The sequence below is a fragment of the Danio rerio genome, chromosome 4 (assembly GCF_052040795.2).
Source record: "Danio rerio strain M-AB ecotype USA chromosome 4, GRCz13ab, whole genome shotgun sequence".
In the NCBI taxonomy this organism is placed as follows: Eukaryota; Metazoa; Chordata; class Actinopteri; order Cypriniformes; family Danionidae; genus Danio; species Danio rerio.
In genome coordinates this window covers 50328029-50343792 of record NC_141024.2, presented here as the reverse complement: position 1 = coordinate 50343792, position 15764 = coordinate 50328029, and the positions used below count along the sequence as shown (strand labels likewise).

Genomic DNA, 15764 nt, shown 5'->3' with positions numbered 1-15764 from the left:
TATTAATTATTGTTTCACAGTGTTACAAACTGAACCCAAAAGTCATTTGAAGCATAGTAACAGCATGCAGACACACAGTCCACTAGGCTATATGAAACAGAACTTTTTTCTGACCCTGGCAGTCGAATGCAAATTCACCAGGTCTCGAAACACTTCTAAACTGATCGATGCTTTAAATCGCGACTTGGGTGTTTCAGATCATGCTTCATTGCAGTGTTTGAAAATCTGTGAAAGTATTTAGTGCTTTAGGTCTTGCTTTGTTGACATTGAAAAGAGGATTGACCACGGCCTGTTAAATGACTGCTGATTGTATATATTTGTACATAGTAAGTAGGGAGCTTGACGCCATTTTCTTTTATACCTTCTTTAATTTATTTTTTTTTCAATTCAATTCAATTCAGCTTTATTTGTATAGCGCTTTTACAATGTAGATTGTGTCAAAGCAGCTTCACATAAATGGTCTCTTGTCCTCTCTTGTGGACAAGAGAGTAAGGTAAGAAACCCAGCTGGCACACGACCGACCTTCAACGTTAAAATATGGTTGAAATAAGGTCAGATGTGTTTTGAACGTTGAAATAATGTTGATAGAACGTTTAATGTTGAACGGTTGAAAAACAGCCTGCATATGACAAGGCTTCAACGTTGAAATGTGGTTGAAAATACGTCAGTAGTTGTTTTAATGTTGAAACAATGTTGAATGATAAATGGTTGAAAAAAGTTACAGAAATCCTTGTACAAATCAACGTTGACATTTTTTTTTATCATGATCTGTATGTTGAATTAACGTCATGGCTTCACCCAATATTCAACATGTTTGGTTACCATGGTATCAGAGGACTCGGCGCACGCGGCCGCGCGCAGCGCTTCACTTCACTTAATTACGAACACCTGACCTGCAGTGCAGCAGAATTCAGAGGTAAGCGTGTTTTTAGATGCTTTAATGTTTTATTTACCCCCCGATTTTGCTTTACACACAGTGTATCTTAAATGTGACTTGGTGTAGTGTTTCGAATTTTGAAGCATTTAAAACTTTCCAGATTGGTTTTTAGTCTTGTTTGCGCTCCGGTGACGCGCAGCTAACCTCGAGGTAATGTCACATGTTTAACATTAGTCTAAATGAGCGTTTTTATGGCAAATTCAAAGCGATAAACTCCAAACGCAGTTTAAAGTTACTGAGCAACGTTATAAAACAATATCCTTTTATACGCTGTATCATTAGTGTTATTATTACAAAGTGAACTGCTGTCGTTTCACTGTTGTTGTTGTTTTTGCTTATAGAGATGTAACTTACTCCAGAGACGCACTAACTTGCACAGCATTGAATGGAAAAGGCTTTGTCCATGTAAGTTTACTTTACCTTTAACTAAGCTATCTGTTAAATCTTCTTGGTGCTTTGGTTGGTGATATTCTCTTTCTAATCTGTTTGTTTATTGATTGTTAGGCTATGTTGTGATATTATATTGTTATATTGATATTATTATTGTGAAATCATGTTGTGATGTTATACTATGTGACAGTATTGGGGAACAAATATGTATTTAGTTAGAAATTAATGCTTAAATTACACTTTGTATAGTAGCAGATAAGAGGTGTAATGGGTTTTAATTTTCTGGGTTTTCTGGAAGGTCCAGTTGAGGGGCATCAAGAACACGCAGATGGCCTAAACCTGTGTCAGCCTGGACAGACTGCAGTTCTGCTATTCCACGCCAAGGCTTTTGTATGGATGTCTGACTACTGCTGTGTTCTCTAAACTAGGTATTACTGGAGCAAAACAACAGCACCTGTTACAGTGAAATTTGTATTCATAAAAATAGTGATACATGTGTAGCAGGTCCAGTACATGTGATGTCATTGAGAAGTTGTTTTTATTAAATGTCATTAAAACAAATAAATAAACATGCTATTTAAATAAATCTAAATATTAAAAACTTGAGGATTAAGATGAGAAATGAAATGCATCATCTGTCTTGCGAAAGGGGTCTACTTAAGAATTCTGGTGTTTTCCAACTGAAAGGGATAGTTCACCCAAGAATGAAAATTTACTCACATTTTACTCCCCAAATGGTTTAAAACCATTATGAGTTTATTTTGTTGAACAAAAAAAAGAGGCTATTCTGAAAAAAAAAAAAACTAAAAACCTGTAAACATTGACCTCCATAGTAGAAAAAAATACTATAGAAGTCAATGGTTATAGATTTGCAGCTTTCTTCAAAATATCTTCTTTTGTGTTCAACATGGTCAGTAAATGACGACAGAATAAACATTTTGAACTATCCCTTTAATTCTCTGTCCTACATGAAGACTTTTGTAGAAGTGCTGCTCCTTCTAGAGTTTTTCTCAACCATATGTCTAAAAAGCTTCAAACAGCTTTTACAGTACATGTAATGGTTTACAACAACTTGTAATTATTATATGTGTTGAATGTTTCATGATTCTTTACTGCAGCCTTTGTTTAAAAAAAAAAAAAAAAAAAAAAGTAATTTTTTTGAGAATCTGAAATTTGAATTCTGGAAATGCTGGCACTGGTGGTGGCGAAGGGCTTCCTGACGATATCACACCTAATTCTTCACTTCTCTTAGTTAGAAATATTCAGATGGATGAGACAAAATTATTGAGTGTGACGATATTATAGGACAAATTTGGATTCAATAAAAAATAAATATTTGAATTTCACTTTGTATAATAGCAGATACCAACTTAGTTGTAACCTCCTATTTCATTTATTGCAGGTTATCTGTAAGCTCCATTTGAGGTCATCAAGGACATACTGATGGCCTAAACCAGTGTCAGCCTAGACAGACAGACAGACATCTATTGCAGTTCTGCTACACAAGACCAAACTCTCTGCTTTTGTATGGATGTCTGACTAGTACGGTGTTCTCTAAAGGTATAACTGGAGCAAAACAACAGCATCCGTTACAGTGAAATTTGTGTTCATAAAAGATATGTGTAACAGGTCCAGTACATTTGTCATAAAGGTTAAATCACAGCAAGTACTGTAAAAATAACTTGTTTGCCTTTGCCACAACAGGTCATGGTGTGTGCATACTGCTCGTAGTAAACACATGCTGATCTGATGCGGGAGAGATATACGCAAACACATTTGTATTTACTGTTTTGTTTTGCCTCACTAAAGTGTTGTTGGAGCTTGGTATGTTCACAGTTGAAATCACTGAAGTCACATGGAATGTTTTGACAATGTGTTTTGTGCCTTATCTTGACAATGACCATCTTGGGACTATTGCTGTCTGTAGAGGATGAGGAGCATTTAATCTAAAATATTTTAGTTTGTGTTCTGAAGATTAACAGGTCTCTGGGATGACACAAGTAATTAATAACAGAACCTATATGAACACTTAATGTGACATGTAATAGTGAAATAGTGGTCCTACATTCACAAATGTGAGCCATTATTATAAGACCCATGTGAACATGCAATTTTTATGATACTAATAATAATGGAATAACAAATTGCTTTTACTGTTGTGTTTGTGAGAGAGAATCAAACCATATATTCTACACATTTTCTTGATGATTTACTGAAATATTTGTCTACATGTTCCACTGTCACAGGTGCTCAGTTTTGCTGAAGTAATGCTAAACACAATAATACTTTATGCAAAAAATAAATAAAAAATAAATATTTAGCATGCAGACCTGCAAAGTGAAGGAGCAATGTCAGGTTTAGATTATAGCATGAGTTTTCACTATTGTGAAAGTGAAGCCATTCATTCACAATGAATTGGAATAGCAAACCTCATTATTGATTTTGTAGGAAACTCACCTGGTGTTTGAGAAATAAATATGTATTTAACTGCTAGACTGATATAGATGTTTTAGTGTTTTACACTTGATTCTTTGTCCCCAGTGCCATCTTTTACCTCAAGTGTTTCTCTCAACCTATAAAACCTCAAACAGATGTAATGTATTTCACTTGTGATTCTTAGTTGTAAGTGATGTTTTTTATTATTATTTTTTACTGCAGCCACTTTAAAAATGGGTATTTTGTAAACTTTGTAAACAGAATTGTATTTTGGAGACTGTGATGGTTGAAGTGTAGTTTAGTTACTTAGTTTAATTTAGTATCTGTCTTTCTGAAGATGGTAACACTTTACAATAAGGTTGTATTAGTAAGTGTTAATGTATTTACTAACATGAACAAAGAACAATGAAGCATCTTTCATATAAAAAAAGTACAGTTCATGTCAGCTCAGTGCGTTAATGTTAACAAGCATACATTTTGATTTTAATAGCATCGGGACATATTTCAATTAATTAAATGATTAATAAATGCTGTACAAGTATTTGTTCTTTGTTCATGTAAGTAAACATTAAGAAATCTTTAATTCATGAAACCTAATTAAAAAGTGACTAATTGTATGCCTTTTTCTGTATTTGAGTGTACAGCATGTATAGTAACCTGCATGGTTTTAATAAACTATGTATGCTGTAAATGTTGCTGTATATTTAGAATAAGTGAAATAATGAGGTGTGTATTAAATAAATTGATACACAGGCTAAGTTGTGTATTTGTGTTGTGTATTTTTTATTAGTAAAAATTTTTTTGCTATATTTATGGACTTTGCGTTGTATGTAATTTCTATTTAACTTACGTTAAATGTATGACGGTGAAACAACGTCACGGTATCAACGTTGATCCAATTTGCAAAATCGAAAGGTAATTCAACCTTCATTCAACGTCTACAAAACGACCATAATTCACCCATGAAGAAGGTAAGAGTGAAACAACGTTGTAATTTCAACGGTGAATCACCGGTGGTGGTCCGACGGTGAAACAACGTCACTATATAAACGTTGATCCAATTTGCAAAATCGAAAGGTAATTCAACGTTGATCCAACCATAGACCTGACGTTGATTCAACGTTGAGTCACCGTTGAAATGCCGGCTGGGCTGTAGCTTAGTTTAGCTTTTTTACATATTATGTTCCATTACTCTAAATGTTTTTTTATTTTATTTATGGCTTATATAAAAATATATATAAACGCTTCGCTCTGAATCTGATCATGCAAGGATCATGCGCAAAAATGCGCATTTGTCTTAGGCCTGGCTATTTTAAATAGATCTGTAAATTCTGTATTTTAAAAATTGATCGTTTATAAGGACTAAGCTATTAATAACTGTAAGTCTTCGAATGGAAAAGTTTTGATTAAAGTCCTGTAGTTTTAAAGATTTTCTACAATTTAGGAAGAATTAGATTAAAGAAAACTTAATTAGGCATAGGCCTGTAGTGCGCGAATGCACTTCCCTTTTTTATTATTTAATGCAATAGTAAAACCATAAATGCAAACAGTTAGCAGCACAGAGAAGAGCCAATGTCAAGTTATTAGCGCAATGCACAGACAGCTAGCTCGTCAGTTAGTCTGAACTACAAAACTACAAGCCATTATTTATTGTCAAATAAGTCTGTGTTTAATTAGTTCATTTAAAAATGTGTTCATTAATCCAGCGTTTTAGAATTTCTCAAAAGTCTTGTTGAGTGAAGAATACGCGAGAAATATATTGCGGCTCACCTTATATCACCTTGGCTCACCTTAAATATATATATATATATATATTACTATTATTATATATATATATATAATACAAAATGAAATAACAGATAGGCCTAATGCTACTAACAGCAACAACAAATAAAATAATAAGACGGGCGCACTTTGGCGTTGCAATAAAATCTTAAAGATCTTAAAACCTGCTTCTTTTTGTTTGTAAGGTATTGTTTTCGTTATTACTGATTCAAATTACTGGAGTATGGGAGACGGAGCGGGCTAATCAGGCGCAATCATCGAATATAGGCTATTCAATGCAAGCCGGCACCTCTGTATTGACTGCATGACTGGATGTGGTGAACTGTCATGATTTTGGCTTTTGCAGGACACTGAGTAATGCTCATCAGAGGGGATTTAGAAGTGGTCAAAGCCACCTGATGAATAAGTGGTGATAGCCATACATACCTGCGCGAACCCGTTCTCACGGGTTGCCTGCGTTTATAGCCTATCGATTTGCGACTTGTAAAAACGTCCTTGTCTTTTTATGAGTCATTTTCCGAAACTTTAAAAGCACCATGCATGCGCAAATTGAAAGCCACATACACCTGACTCTTACATTTTTCACGACACACATCTGCCAATTTTATTTTATTTTTTTAAGTTTTTACGCAATTTAGGTCATTTTAGGTCATTTTAAGTCATAAGTTTACATACGTTGTATGTTGCATTATAGGCCTACTGACCTAAATAAGCTTTTTGCATCACTTTTCATCACGCAGTTTAAAAGTTTACAGGCAATTCCTTTTAAATTACTTTTGGTGCAATAAATAAGCCAGAATAGTTGAACGTGTTACCATATTCTTTAAATGTATTTATGACATTTAGTTACTAAACAAGGTAAATCATAATTAATTGTGCAGTGTTGGTTATCTTAATTTTTTCAGCCAACACTGATTGAGAATAATGCTGCACTATTTTATTTACAAATAATTTAAACGTTTTCTTTTCCCCCAACACATTCATAATCATTACTCTTGCCAGCGCAAGTTTCATGCGCCCGCTTGAGCGCCGAATAGGCTAAGCCCATGCCGGCGCTTATATAGGCTATGCAAGATGACAATTTGGGTGGCACCACGGCACATGCTGGCACACCCGTGGCTATGCCCCTGCTACAATAACAACAGCAACCACAACAAAATAATAACAAAAAATAATAATAAGATAGGTAGGCTTTGCCGTTGCAATAAAATAATAGTAATTATCAAATAAATAATTAAAATAGCCAATAGCATATAATTAAAATAGGAGGAAATTTAATAGAAATGGTACCATTTGTTATAGCCCCATGATGGGCCGTTTTCTTATTCTAGTCCTTACAACTATTAAAAAACTAAGTAAATAATTATAATAATAGTTTTATTATTATTATTATTATTAGTTATTACTATTATTTAGGCCTACAGCGCATGCAAACCAGGTGCTGCTCAGAAATGGCTATCTTTGCTCAGCATCAGGTGCACAGCAGCAAGTTTAGCACCGAACTATGAATTTATTTTAATGGCAAATGTTTAATAATACTACTAATTTACGTTTTTATTTAATTTATACATACGCAATGAGTGTAAACCTGCTAACTGTGTGTGGTTCAAATGATAGAATATAAACTTAGTTTATTTTTAATTAAATAATAATAATAAAAAGCCTGGGTGCAGGGCTTTTATTTTGAGGGCGACGTCACAAGCTCCGATTTGGTTGACCAATGAGAGGAAAGTTGGCGTTTCAGCACCGCCTACATGTGTATAATGAACTTTAAACTCATTTATTCGTTTTCCTACCTTAAATCAAAAAACGAAAATCCAGCCAAAATCTCGTTTTTTTGTGAGCAAAAGAAAAACCGAAAAACTGCAGTTTTCTTCCTTTCCTTTATTCCGTTTAAAACCAGAAAATAAATGATGCACGCCCACGCTGTGTTCATTTTTTTGATCAAACGAACAAACAAAAAAGTACACAATTTTTTGACTCATTATTTCGTTCTGGTTTTGTGTTTGTTTTAATATTTCGTTTTAAGTTAATAAGCAGAATAACAGATGAGTTTCCGTTTTTTCTGCCTACAGAATAAACAGAAAAATGAAATATTCATCGTTTTTTTGATGTTTCATTTTCCGGAATAAAAGGAATAATCAAATGAACGGATGATACACGGACCGTGAAGCTGGACCAGTGCTGTTATTGCAGAATTTCACACGGCTATCAGCCAATCAGATTCAAGAACCAGCCAGAACTGTTGTATATATATATATTATAATTTACTGAAAGATTCTCTGCATAAGAAACTAAATCTGCCACTAGGTGTCTCTAAATGAGTTGCCAAAGTCATTGATTCATTTGATTTACTCAAACAACTGATTCATTCAGGAATGACTCTCTTTACTGTATTGTTGGTTCACATAAAATACTCAAAACGGTCCATGTGTGAGCAATAATGTGAAACACAAAATACCTTTTGGCAGATGATGTCTTCTCTCTGAAGTATGGTGGTTCATCTTTAGACCGGTCACTCTTCAGAGACACATAGCTGGACACACATGATCCTGATCTCACACTGAACACACAAACACACCAGAGGAATAGAAGCATCATAATCTGCTGCATTCATTCATAATTTCCTATGAGCTCAATTAGCTAAGGTTAAACCTTTATTCTTCACTTGTGTTGCCTCTTCCTATAGCAGCTGAATGTGTGTTAGATAAGTTTAAGTGTTTAGTGAAGTTAAAGAAGCATTACTTGTATCACTCTTAATGTTCATTATTTGCTCATTAATGTCCTTAATCATGCCGAATTTTAATTTTTGGATGTCAAAAAAATAATAACTAAAAAAGCCTGTGTGTTTTATTTGTTCTATAGTTTTACAAATAAAAAAGTTTGTCATTTGTCATTACAGTAATACACTGCTCACTAAAATAACATATCCTAAATCTGAAGGAATGAACTATTCTTATTAAATACTTTGTTCTTTACATAGCTGAATGTGCAGAAAACAAAATCACATAGAAATTATTAATGTAAATCCGATTTATTAACCCATGGAGTTCTGGATTTGGCGTCACACTCAAAATTGAAGAGGAAAAACACACTACAGGCTGATCTAACTTTGATGCAGAGTCCTTGACACAAGTTAAAATGGGGCTCAGTAGAGTGCGTGGCCTCCACATGCCTACAATTTCTGGGCATCCTCCTGATCAGGTGGTGGATGATCTCCTGAGTGATCTCCTCCCAGACCTGGACTAAAGCATCTGCCAAATCCTGGACAGTCTGTGGTTCAATGTGGCTTTGGTGGATGGAACGAGATTTGATGTCCCAGATGTGCTCAATTTGATTCAGGGTCTCAGGTACAAGCGGGCCAGTCCATAGAATCAATGCTTTAGTCTTGCAAGAACCGATAGCACTCCAGCCACATGAAGTCTAGCGTTGTCTTGCTTTAGGAAGAGCCCGACAGCATAGGTATATGGTCTTACAAGGGGTCTGTGGATCTCATATCGGTACCTAATGGTAGTCAGGCTACCTCTGGCGAACACTGCATCTGCATCAGAAATGCCACCCCACATCACACCAGTCATGCTGGAGGATGTTGCAGGCAGCAGAACGTAATTGATAGTAGGATCGATATGATTCTTGCCACAGTTCACATTGAAGTGCCATCCAGGATGAGCTGCACTACCTGAGCCACTTGTGTATTGCAAGAAGGTTATTTCTTATGAACTAGAAATTATGTCAGAAATTATAAATATTTTAAAATAGGCACTATCCTTATAAATAAACTGCATTGTTGCAATCTAAACAACTACATTCTCCACTAAATAACAGCAGGAATATTTGTCAAACTGTAGATGGTCCTCTGCTTGTTACTGTATGTGGGCGGAGTAATACAGAAGGGTGAAGCTGGACCAGTGCTGTTATTGCAGAATTTCACACGGCTATCAGCCAATCAGATTCAAGAACCAGGCAGAACTGTTGTATATATATATTATAATTTACTGAAAGATTCTCTGCATAAGAAACTAAATCTGCCACTAGAAATTAATGTTCACGTTTTGGATGTCTAAAAATAACAACAAAGTTAGCTTGTATTTTATTTTATATTTCTTTATAGTTTAATAAAGCAACAATTGAAGTTTTGGTGCCATTTGTCATTATATTAATATTAGTCTATATTAAAAGGGTCTTAAATAGGTCTATAAATAGTTGGAAACCTGGTTAACGGGGGTTTTGGTGTAAGATCAGTTTCATTAGGCTAATGCATTACCATAAAAAATTAAATATTAATTACCTTACAAACTGTCTAAGGCAGGGGTGGGCAAACTTGATCCAGGAGGGCCAGTGTCCTGCATAGTTTAGCTCCAACCCTATTCAAACAGACCTCCCTATAGAGTTCAAGTGATCTTGAAGACACTGATTAGTTTGTTCAGGTGTGTTTGACTAGTGCTGGAACAAAACTCTGCAGGGACACCAGCCCTCGACGATCAAGTTTGCCCATCCCTGGTCTAAGGGTGATAATAATAGTTTTTTTAAATGAATTTGTGGTACTTTATTTATTGTTATAAAAAAATGTGATTTTAGAAGATTGACTGACAAGTGATAAAAAAAATCATTCATACCTTTTGGCAAATGATTGTGTTTTCTCTCTGAAGATTGGTGGATTGTCTTTAGACCGGTTACTCTTTAGAGACACGGAGCTGCACACACGTGATCCTGATCTCACACTGAACACACAAACACACCAGAGGAATAAACTGCAGGACAAACTTTAAGAGTTTAATGAGTTTGTGTAGTTTATTTCAGCACAAACTAATTGTTGGCTGAAAGTCTATCTGATCAGGTCTGCTACACAGATATCATGGGTAAACAGACACATGACTAGGCCCACACGGAATCTGTGCACGCAGAATTCCACCGATTTTTAGCCCATCATTAATTATGTTTATTTACTTGAGTAAAAGTGTGTAAATCTGTATTTATTCAGTTTTTTTTTTATTAATTAAAGTAATATTATTGACTAATATGAAAATTTTCATCAGATTTATGCACAATGCAGTTTGAACAGTCATATTTTCAGTCTTTTAGTAGAGATATTATATGAGACACTTGCTTTGTTTAACACATAAAGTGAATCATATTGGATTTGCATTTTAAACATTAAATAAAAGTATTAAAGGTATTATTTATTTCACATATTAAAGTTTTAGTCATGATACTCCAAAAATCATTCCGCAGAAATCCACAGATTTTTTTACCAAAATTCTCCACAGAAATAGCAAAAAACGCCCGCAGATTCCGTCTGGCCCTGCACATGACACATATTGAGCTCTGGTAAAGCTGTCTGTAATCTAGAATGATCTAAACACATTTGCTGAAGCTGTAAACTGAAGCGTTGTCCATCATTTGATCAGGCAATAGCAACACAAATAAGTGCATTGTTGTTGGTCTTTGTTTTTAAGAGAAAGTGTTAAAATAATGGTGTAAAAACAGAGTCAATACCTGTGTTTCTCTGAGAGAGAGTCCTTTACTCGCTCCTCTGCCATACTGCAGCTAAAACACCAATGCAGACATTAGCAGAGCTTTCAGGAAACAATCAGCCGCTCACCATCACCTGGAGATGACAATATACTGAGATGAAGAACAGCACACTTTATAGCAATCAATGCTCACTTCACTAACAACACCGCACTCAAACAGACCACATGATGAGGGACACCACAAACAACACCACACTGAAACAGACCACATGATGAGGGACACCACAAACTGAGTCTCAGTCATCTCACTGCATTCACAGCATATATAAATAAAATGATAAACATTAATGCAGTTTGTCTGTCACGATAATTTCTGCTTTAGACAGCTATTAACTTATTATTTGATTTATTTATTTGCTTAGTTAATAGTTAGTTAGTATTGAAACGTTACCAGCACGCCCGGCCCCAATCAATTTGGCGCCCTAGGCAAGATTTCAGGTGGCGCCCCTTCACATCGCAGTAAATTCCACTGCTAGTGTACATGCAGTCATAAGAAACTAAATAGATTTTTGATCAACTACTGCCTGCTGGGAAAACATCAGATAAATATGCCAATGCAATTAACATTATTGCTGAACAGATCTAATATTTACACATTTGCTTGAGGAAGAAATGATGGGGACAGTTAATGCAGTTTAAGAATTATCCGCACTCTTCCGGTTAACGGAAGCTCTGCTTTCACTTTCGATTTCCTGACTCTGTTTAAAGTTTATTTTGTGCTGAATGGTGTGATATTATCGAGTCAACCTGATACAGAATTGCACAAACACTTTCAAGAGATAAAAATAACCCATTATATTGTTGAAATGACCGTGTTTGGACTGTGTTTAATCGGCGTTTAAGTCTTTAAACTTCAGGAGCAGACAGTCCTACAAATCACGCTTATAAACACACTAATACACATATAAAGCCTTAATCATCTCCCCCAATCAGCGTAATGTAGAAGTGTTAAACTCACATGCAGAAGTACAGACGCTCTTGTGCAGCAGGAACACGATGTGAGCTTTTTGGCGCTTTCGGTTTGTCAACTTCTTCAGTATTTTGGCGGTTGTCAAACTATAATGTGCTTCACCGCCTCCTGCTGGACTGGCTGATTTTAACATGGAGAGAGACACGGGGAAAATCTCACCATAAATTCAAGGGAAATAAATCGCTGATTAAACAAAGAAATCCGGTTAAAATTGTAAATTCTTTCTAACAGACCAGATTATTTCAGACATTAATTATTGTAGTTTCCATATGCTGACTCTAGTATATAATCCAGAGTAAATTAATATTTCTCTTTTGTATGGATAATCTTGACATTCTGTTATTACATGCTGCACATGTTTCACACTGATTACAATGTGAGTATAAGTCATGTGTGTGCTTCTCTATAAACACAGTGTCTTGTTTAGTTCTGGATGTGCTATTCTGAAGCGGTTAAGATCATTTCCTCACTCCGATTATTCCCCATTTCTCTTCCTTCACAGATTCACCATTGGATTGTATACAGATGTCTTCCTGAGTCATTTATATCCCAGTGTTCCTGCCTCATACTCTCTGTCTGTATCTTTATTATAGTTTTGACTTCAGCTTCACTTAATTTACCCTGATTTGTGTGTAAATGTGAGACTGTGTGGGTGTTTCCCAGTACTGCATTGCAGCCACTTTACTTTTCTCTTGCATATGTCCTCCATCAAATCTAACATGTTCTCTAGAACTCTACAGTCTCCACATTAATCCTGTTCCTGAACTCCATTAATGTCAGTGTTGAGTTTAGTCGAGTGTGTCCTCACCTCAGTCTAGTTCACATCACTTCCTCCTCTCTGTTTCTCACACACACACACACGTGTTTATTTGTCTTCACTAATATTTTAATGTTATATAAATGTCGTCTCTTCTTATTTTCATCCTAAACTCCTCATCATTCTGTCTGAATATTTCCCTTGATAATAGATTTATTTCAGCTTTTCCTCCATCATCTGTCTTCCTCCTCTTCATCGTCTCCTGTGCAGATTGATCAGCAGTCTGATGTCCATGTGTTCCTCTATGTGCAGGTCTCCAGCAGAACTCGACCGTCCCTCTTTCTGATATAGACCATACAGAAGTGTGAACAGCTCATGTGTTAAAGCTGCTCTAGATGACCTGCGGCTGATTAAAGATGTTCAACTGATGCTGAGTCTGAACACATCAGCCCCAGGGTGAGCGCCGGGATGCCAAAATAAAAGTACAGGAGGTCACATTTAATATATTTACATTTATGCATATATGATTTCCGAGAAGGCGACACAGTGGCGCAGTAGGTAGTGCTGTCACCTCACAGCAAGAAGTTTGCTGGTTCGAGCCTTGGCTGGGTCAGTTGGCGTTTGTGTGTTCTCCAGGCGTTTGCATAGGTTTCCTCCGGGTGCTCTGGTTTCCCCCACAGTTCAAAGATTACAGGTACAGGTGAATTGGGTAGGTTAAATTGTCAGTAGTGTATGAGTGTGTATGGATGTTTCCCAGAGATGGGTTGCACCTGGATGGGCATCCGCTGTGTAAAACATGTGCTGGATAAGTTGGCGGTTCATTCCACTGTGGTGACCTCAGATTAATAAAGGGACTAAACCGAACAGAAAATGAATGAATGAATAATAAATATATCCCAGCTTCATTAGATCTCTAAGGCGACTGTACATTTCTTGAGTTTCTAAACTGAATTGAGATCAGGTGTCAGCTGATGTGTTCTGGACATTTTCCTCGCTCCACTTCAGAAAGCCGCCACTAAACCCTGAACCAGAACTGTTGGTTGCAGTTTGTTGCCATTATAAATCTCAGAACTGTCAGTGTTTAAAGCTCATCGTATTAATCTAACAGAAAAGGTAAAAACACTTTCATAAATAACATTTTCTTGAAATAAATCAATTATAAATACATTAAACTTAAAGAGCATGGAGTAATGTTTCAGAAGGAAGAGCACACTGCTGACTCCGCTTATTTTGATGGGTTCATGCTGAAGGAGTTCAATCGACATGCACATTAAACTGCATCTGGACACATATTGGCTGGACAGAAAGCACCAAGGCCTTAAATAAAAACTAATAAAATCTTCTTTCAGGGGAAGCTCACTTGTATAAAAAGTGTAGAATGATGCTGAGACGTCAAGAAAAGTCACACAGAACTGGGGGGTCAAGACTATTGCTCTCACGGACAGAGCCCTTCATGTACTGTATGTCAACAGAAGTGCCGGCCGCTTGTGCTTTCACTTCAGTTAATAGTTGTTTATTTCTCTCAGTCCTGGAAGTCCTGCTTTAAGTTTGTGGCGTTCTGTTCAGTTTTATCTGTGAGGACAGAAGTAAGACAGGTACTCAGTCTTCTACCACAGAGTCATTGTGTTTGATCTAGACTGGCTCATCACTGATGCCTGAAGCACATCTGACTCCATGTGTTTCTGAAAGGGTTCAAATAAATTCAACCCAACGCAGAAAACATTTACACAGTGATGTGGCCCAGATCAGTGAGGCTCGCTAGCCATGTTAGAGGATGTAAACTAAACACTGCATTTGTCCCAACCCTCGCCTCTTGGATTTCTTGAAGCAGTAAGTGGATGAGATTATAAGAGATTCACATGTGCTTTAACAGTCAGAGGAATGATTGTGGAGCTGTGGAGCATTATTTACACATGCATAAATGTGTGGTGGGAAAGAAGAAGAACTGGGAGAACTTTCAACATTTCTGTCACAAACCAAAGCTATCTGTCATGTCCCCGAGGCACTTCTCTGAAATTGCATGTAGAAACAAATTAATCAAATACACACAGTGTCTACATTTTTTTCAGTATTACAACTATTTATTTGAGTTATTTTCTTGTGATAAATAAAAATAAAATTAAAAATAAGATTTATTTTAAATGAAAAACAGGCTACAGAGTTATGTCCCTCAATATAAACTCAACCCTATTAAGCTAGCATTGTTCCACCTATAGAAATTTATATGTATTATTACATCACAGACAGGAAGTGACATCAGCTCTCTTTAACAGCACGGTGCAAAAGAAGGCGAGATATATTGTCATTTATTTACATTTTTTGAGGTTTATTATGGTTAGGAAGGGTACGGTCAAGCTTAACAATTCAACCCTGTAACGTAAAACTAAGATGGAGTATGATTGTTTTCTTAATGTCCAAACAATATGACATATTCTAGTTTAACTGCTGCCGTGTGGATCTTCTCTCTTAAACCACACGAGGAGCAGCGGCCATTTTGTTTCAGTAACTCAACCCATCACACTCGACCCCGTCACTCATCTCATAGTTTCAGGGTTGTAAACTTGTAACAGGATTGAGATTTTCTCCTAATTTATCGAGAACATTTCAGTAAATATACACTGACTATAACTTTATTTAGTTACTGAGAGAATATCTGAAGCAGTGTTTCCACTGAAACTGTGACACAATCTTATGTCAGACATGGCGCCCGTATCAGCAGCAGATTTTATATTGAATGTGTCACGAGTTTCATCAGGAGTTAAAGCTGATCAAATCAGAACATGTGAAGTAAAAAAAGACTTTAATTATGTAAACAGTTCATTTGCTCATCTCTATATCATGTGACAATTAGCCAACGTTAGAGAGGGGGTCATTAAGGGCAGAATTCATATTAATATTAGCGATAAAGAAGCTTCAGCTGTCAAAAGGTTGAGGAATATCTGGTGGTCTTCTGCT

General features: G+C 36.1%; 2 protein-coding genes and 1 long non-coding RNA gene across 3 annotated transcripts in view; 1 reads left to right on the top strand and 2 right to left on the bottom strand.

Moving 5' to 3' along the window:
* The window catches only part of LOC101884316 (uncharacterized), an 82250-nt gene extending 77017 nt beyond the window's left edge, over window positions 1-5233 (top strand). The window contains exons 3-6 of the long non-coding RNA XR_015483724.2: window positions 725-916; window positions 1279-1342; window positions 1626-1755; window positions 2730-5233. This is a non-coding gene — a long non-coding RNA (uncharacterized LOC101884316). The remainder of the gene's footprint in view (window positions 1-724; window positions 917-1278; window positions 1343-1625; window positions 1756-2729) is intronic.
* The window catches only part of LOC137491177 (protein NLRC3-like), a 58046-nt gene extending 45938 nt beyond the window's left edge, over window positions 1-12108 (bottom strand). Inside the window, exons 1-4 of the mRNA XM_087248519.2 lie at window positions 12041-12108; window positions 11045-11156; window positions 10165-10269; window positions 8010-8111 (exon numbers count right to left, since the gene is read on the bottom strand). Coding sequence (XP_087104645.2) covers window positions 8010-8111; window positions 10165-10269; window positions 11045-11088 — 251 coding nt within the window. The 5' untranslated portion in view covers window positions 11089-11156; window positions 12041-12108. The remainder of the gene's footprint in view (window positions 1-8009; window positions 8112-10164; window positions 10270-11044; window positions 11157-12040) is intronic.
* LOC137490929 (uncharacterized) overlaps window positions 1-15764 on the bottom strand; it is a 111554-nt gene that overhangs the window by 53524 nt on the left and 42266 nt on the right. The gene's annotated exons all lie outside the window — the stretch shown is intronic.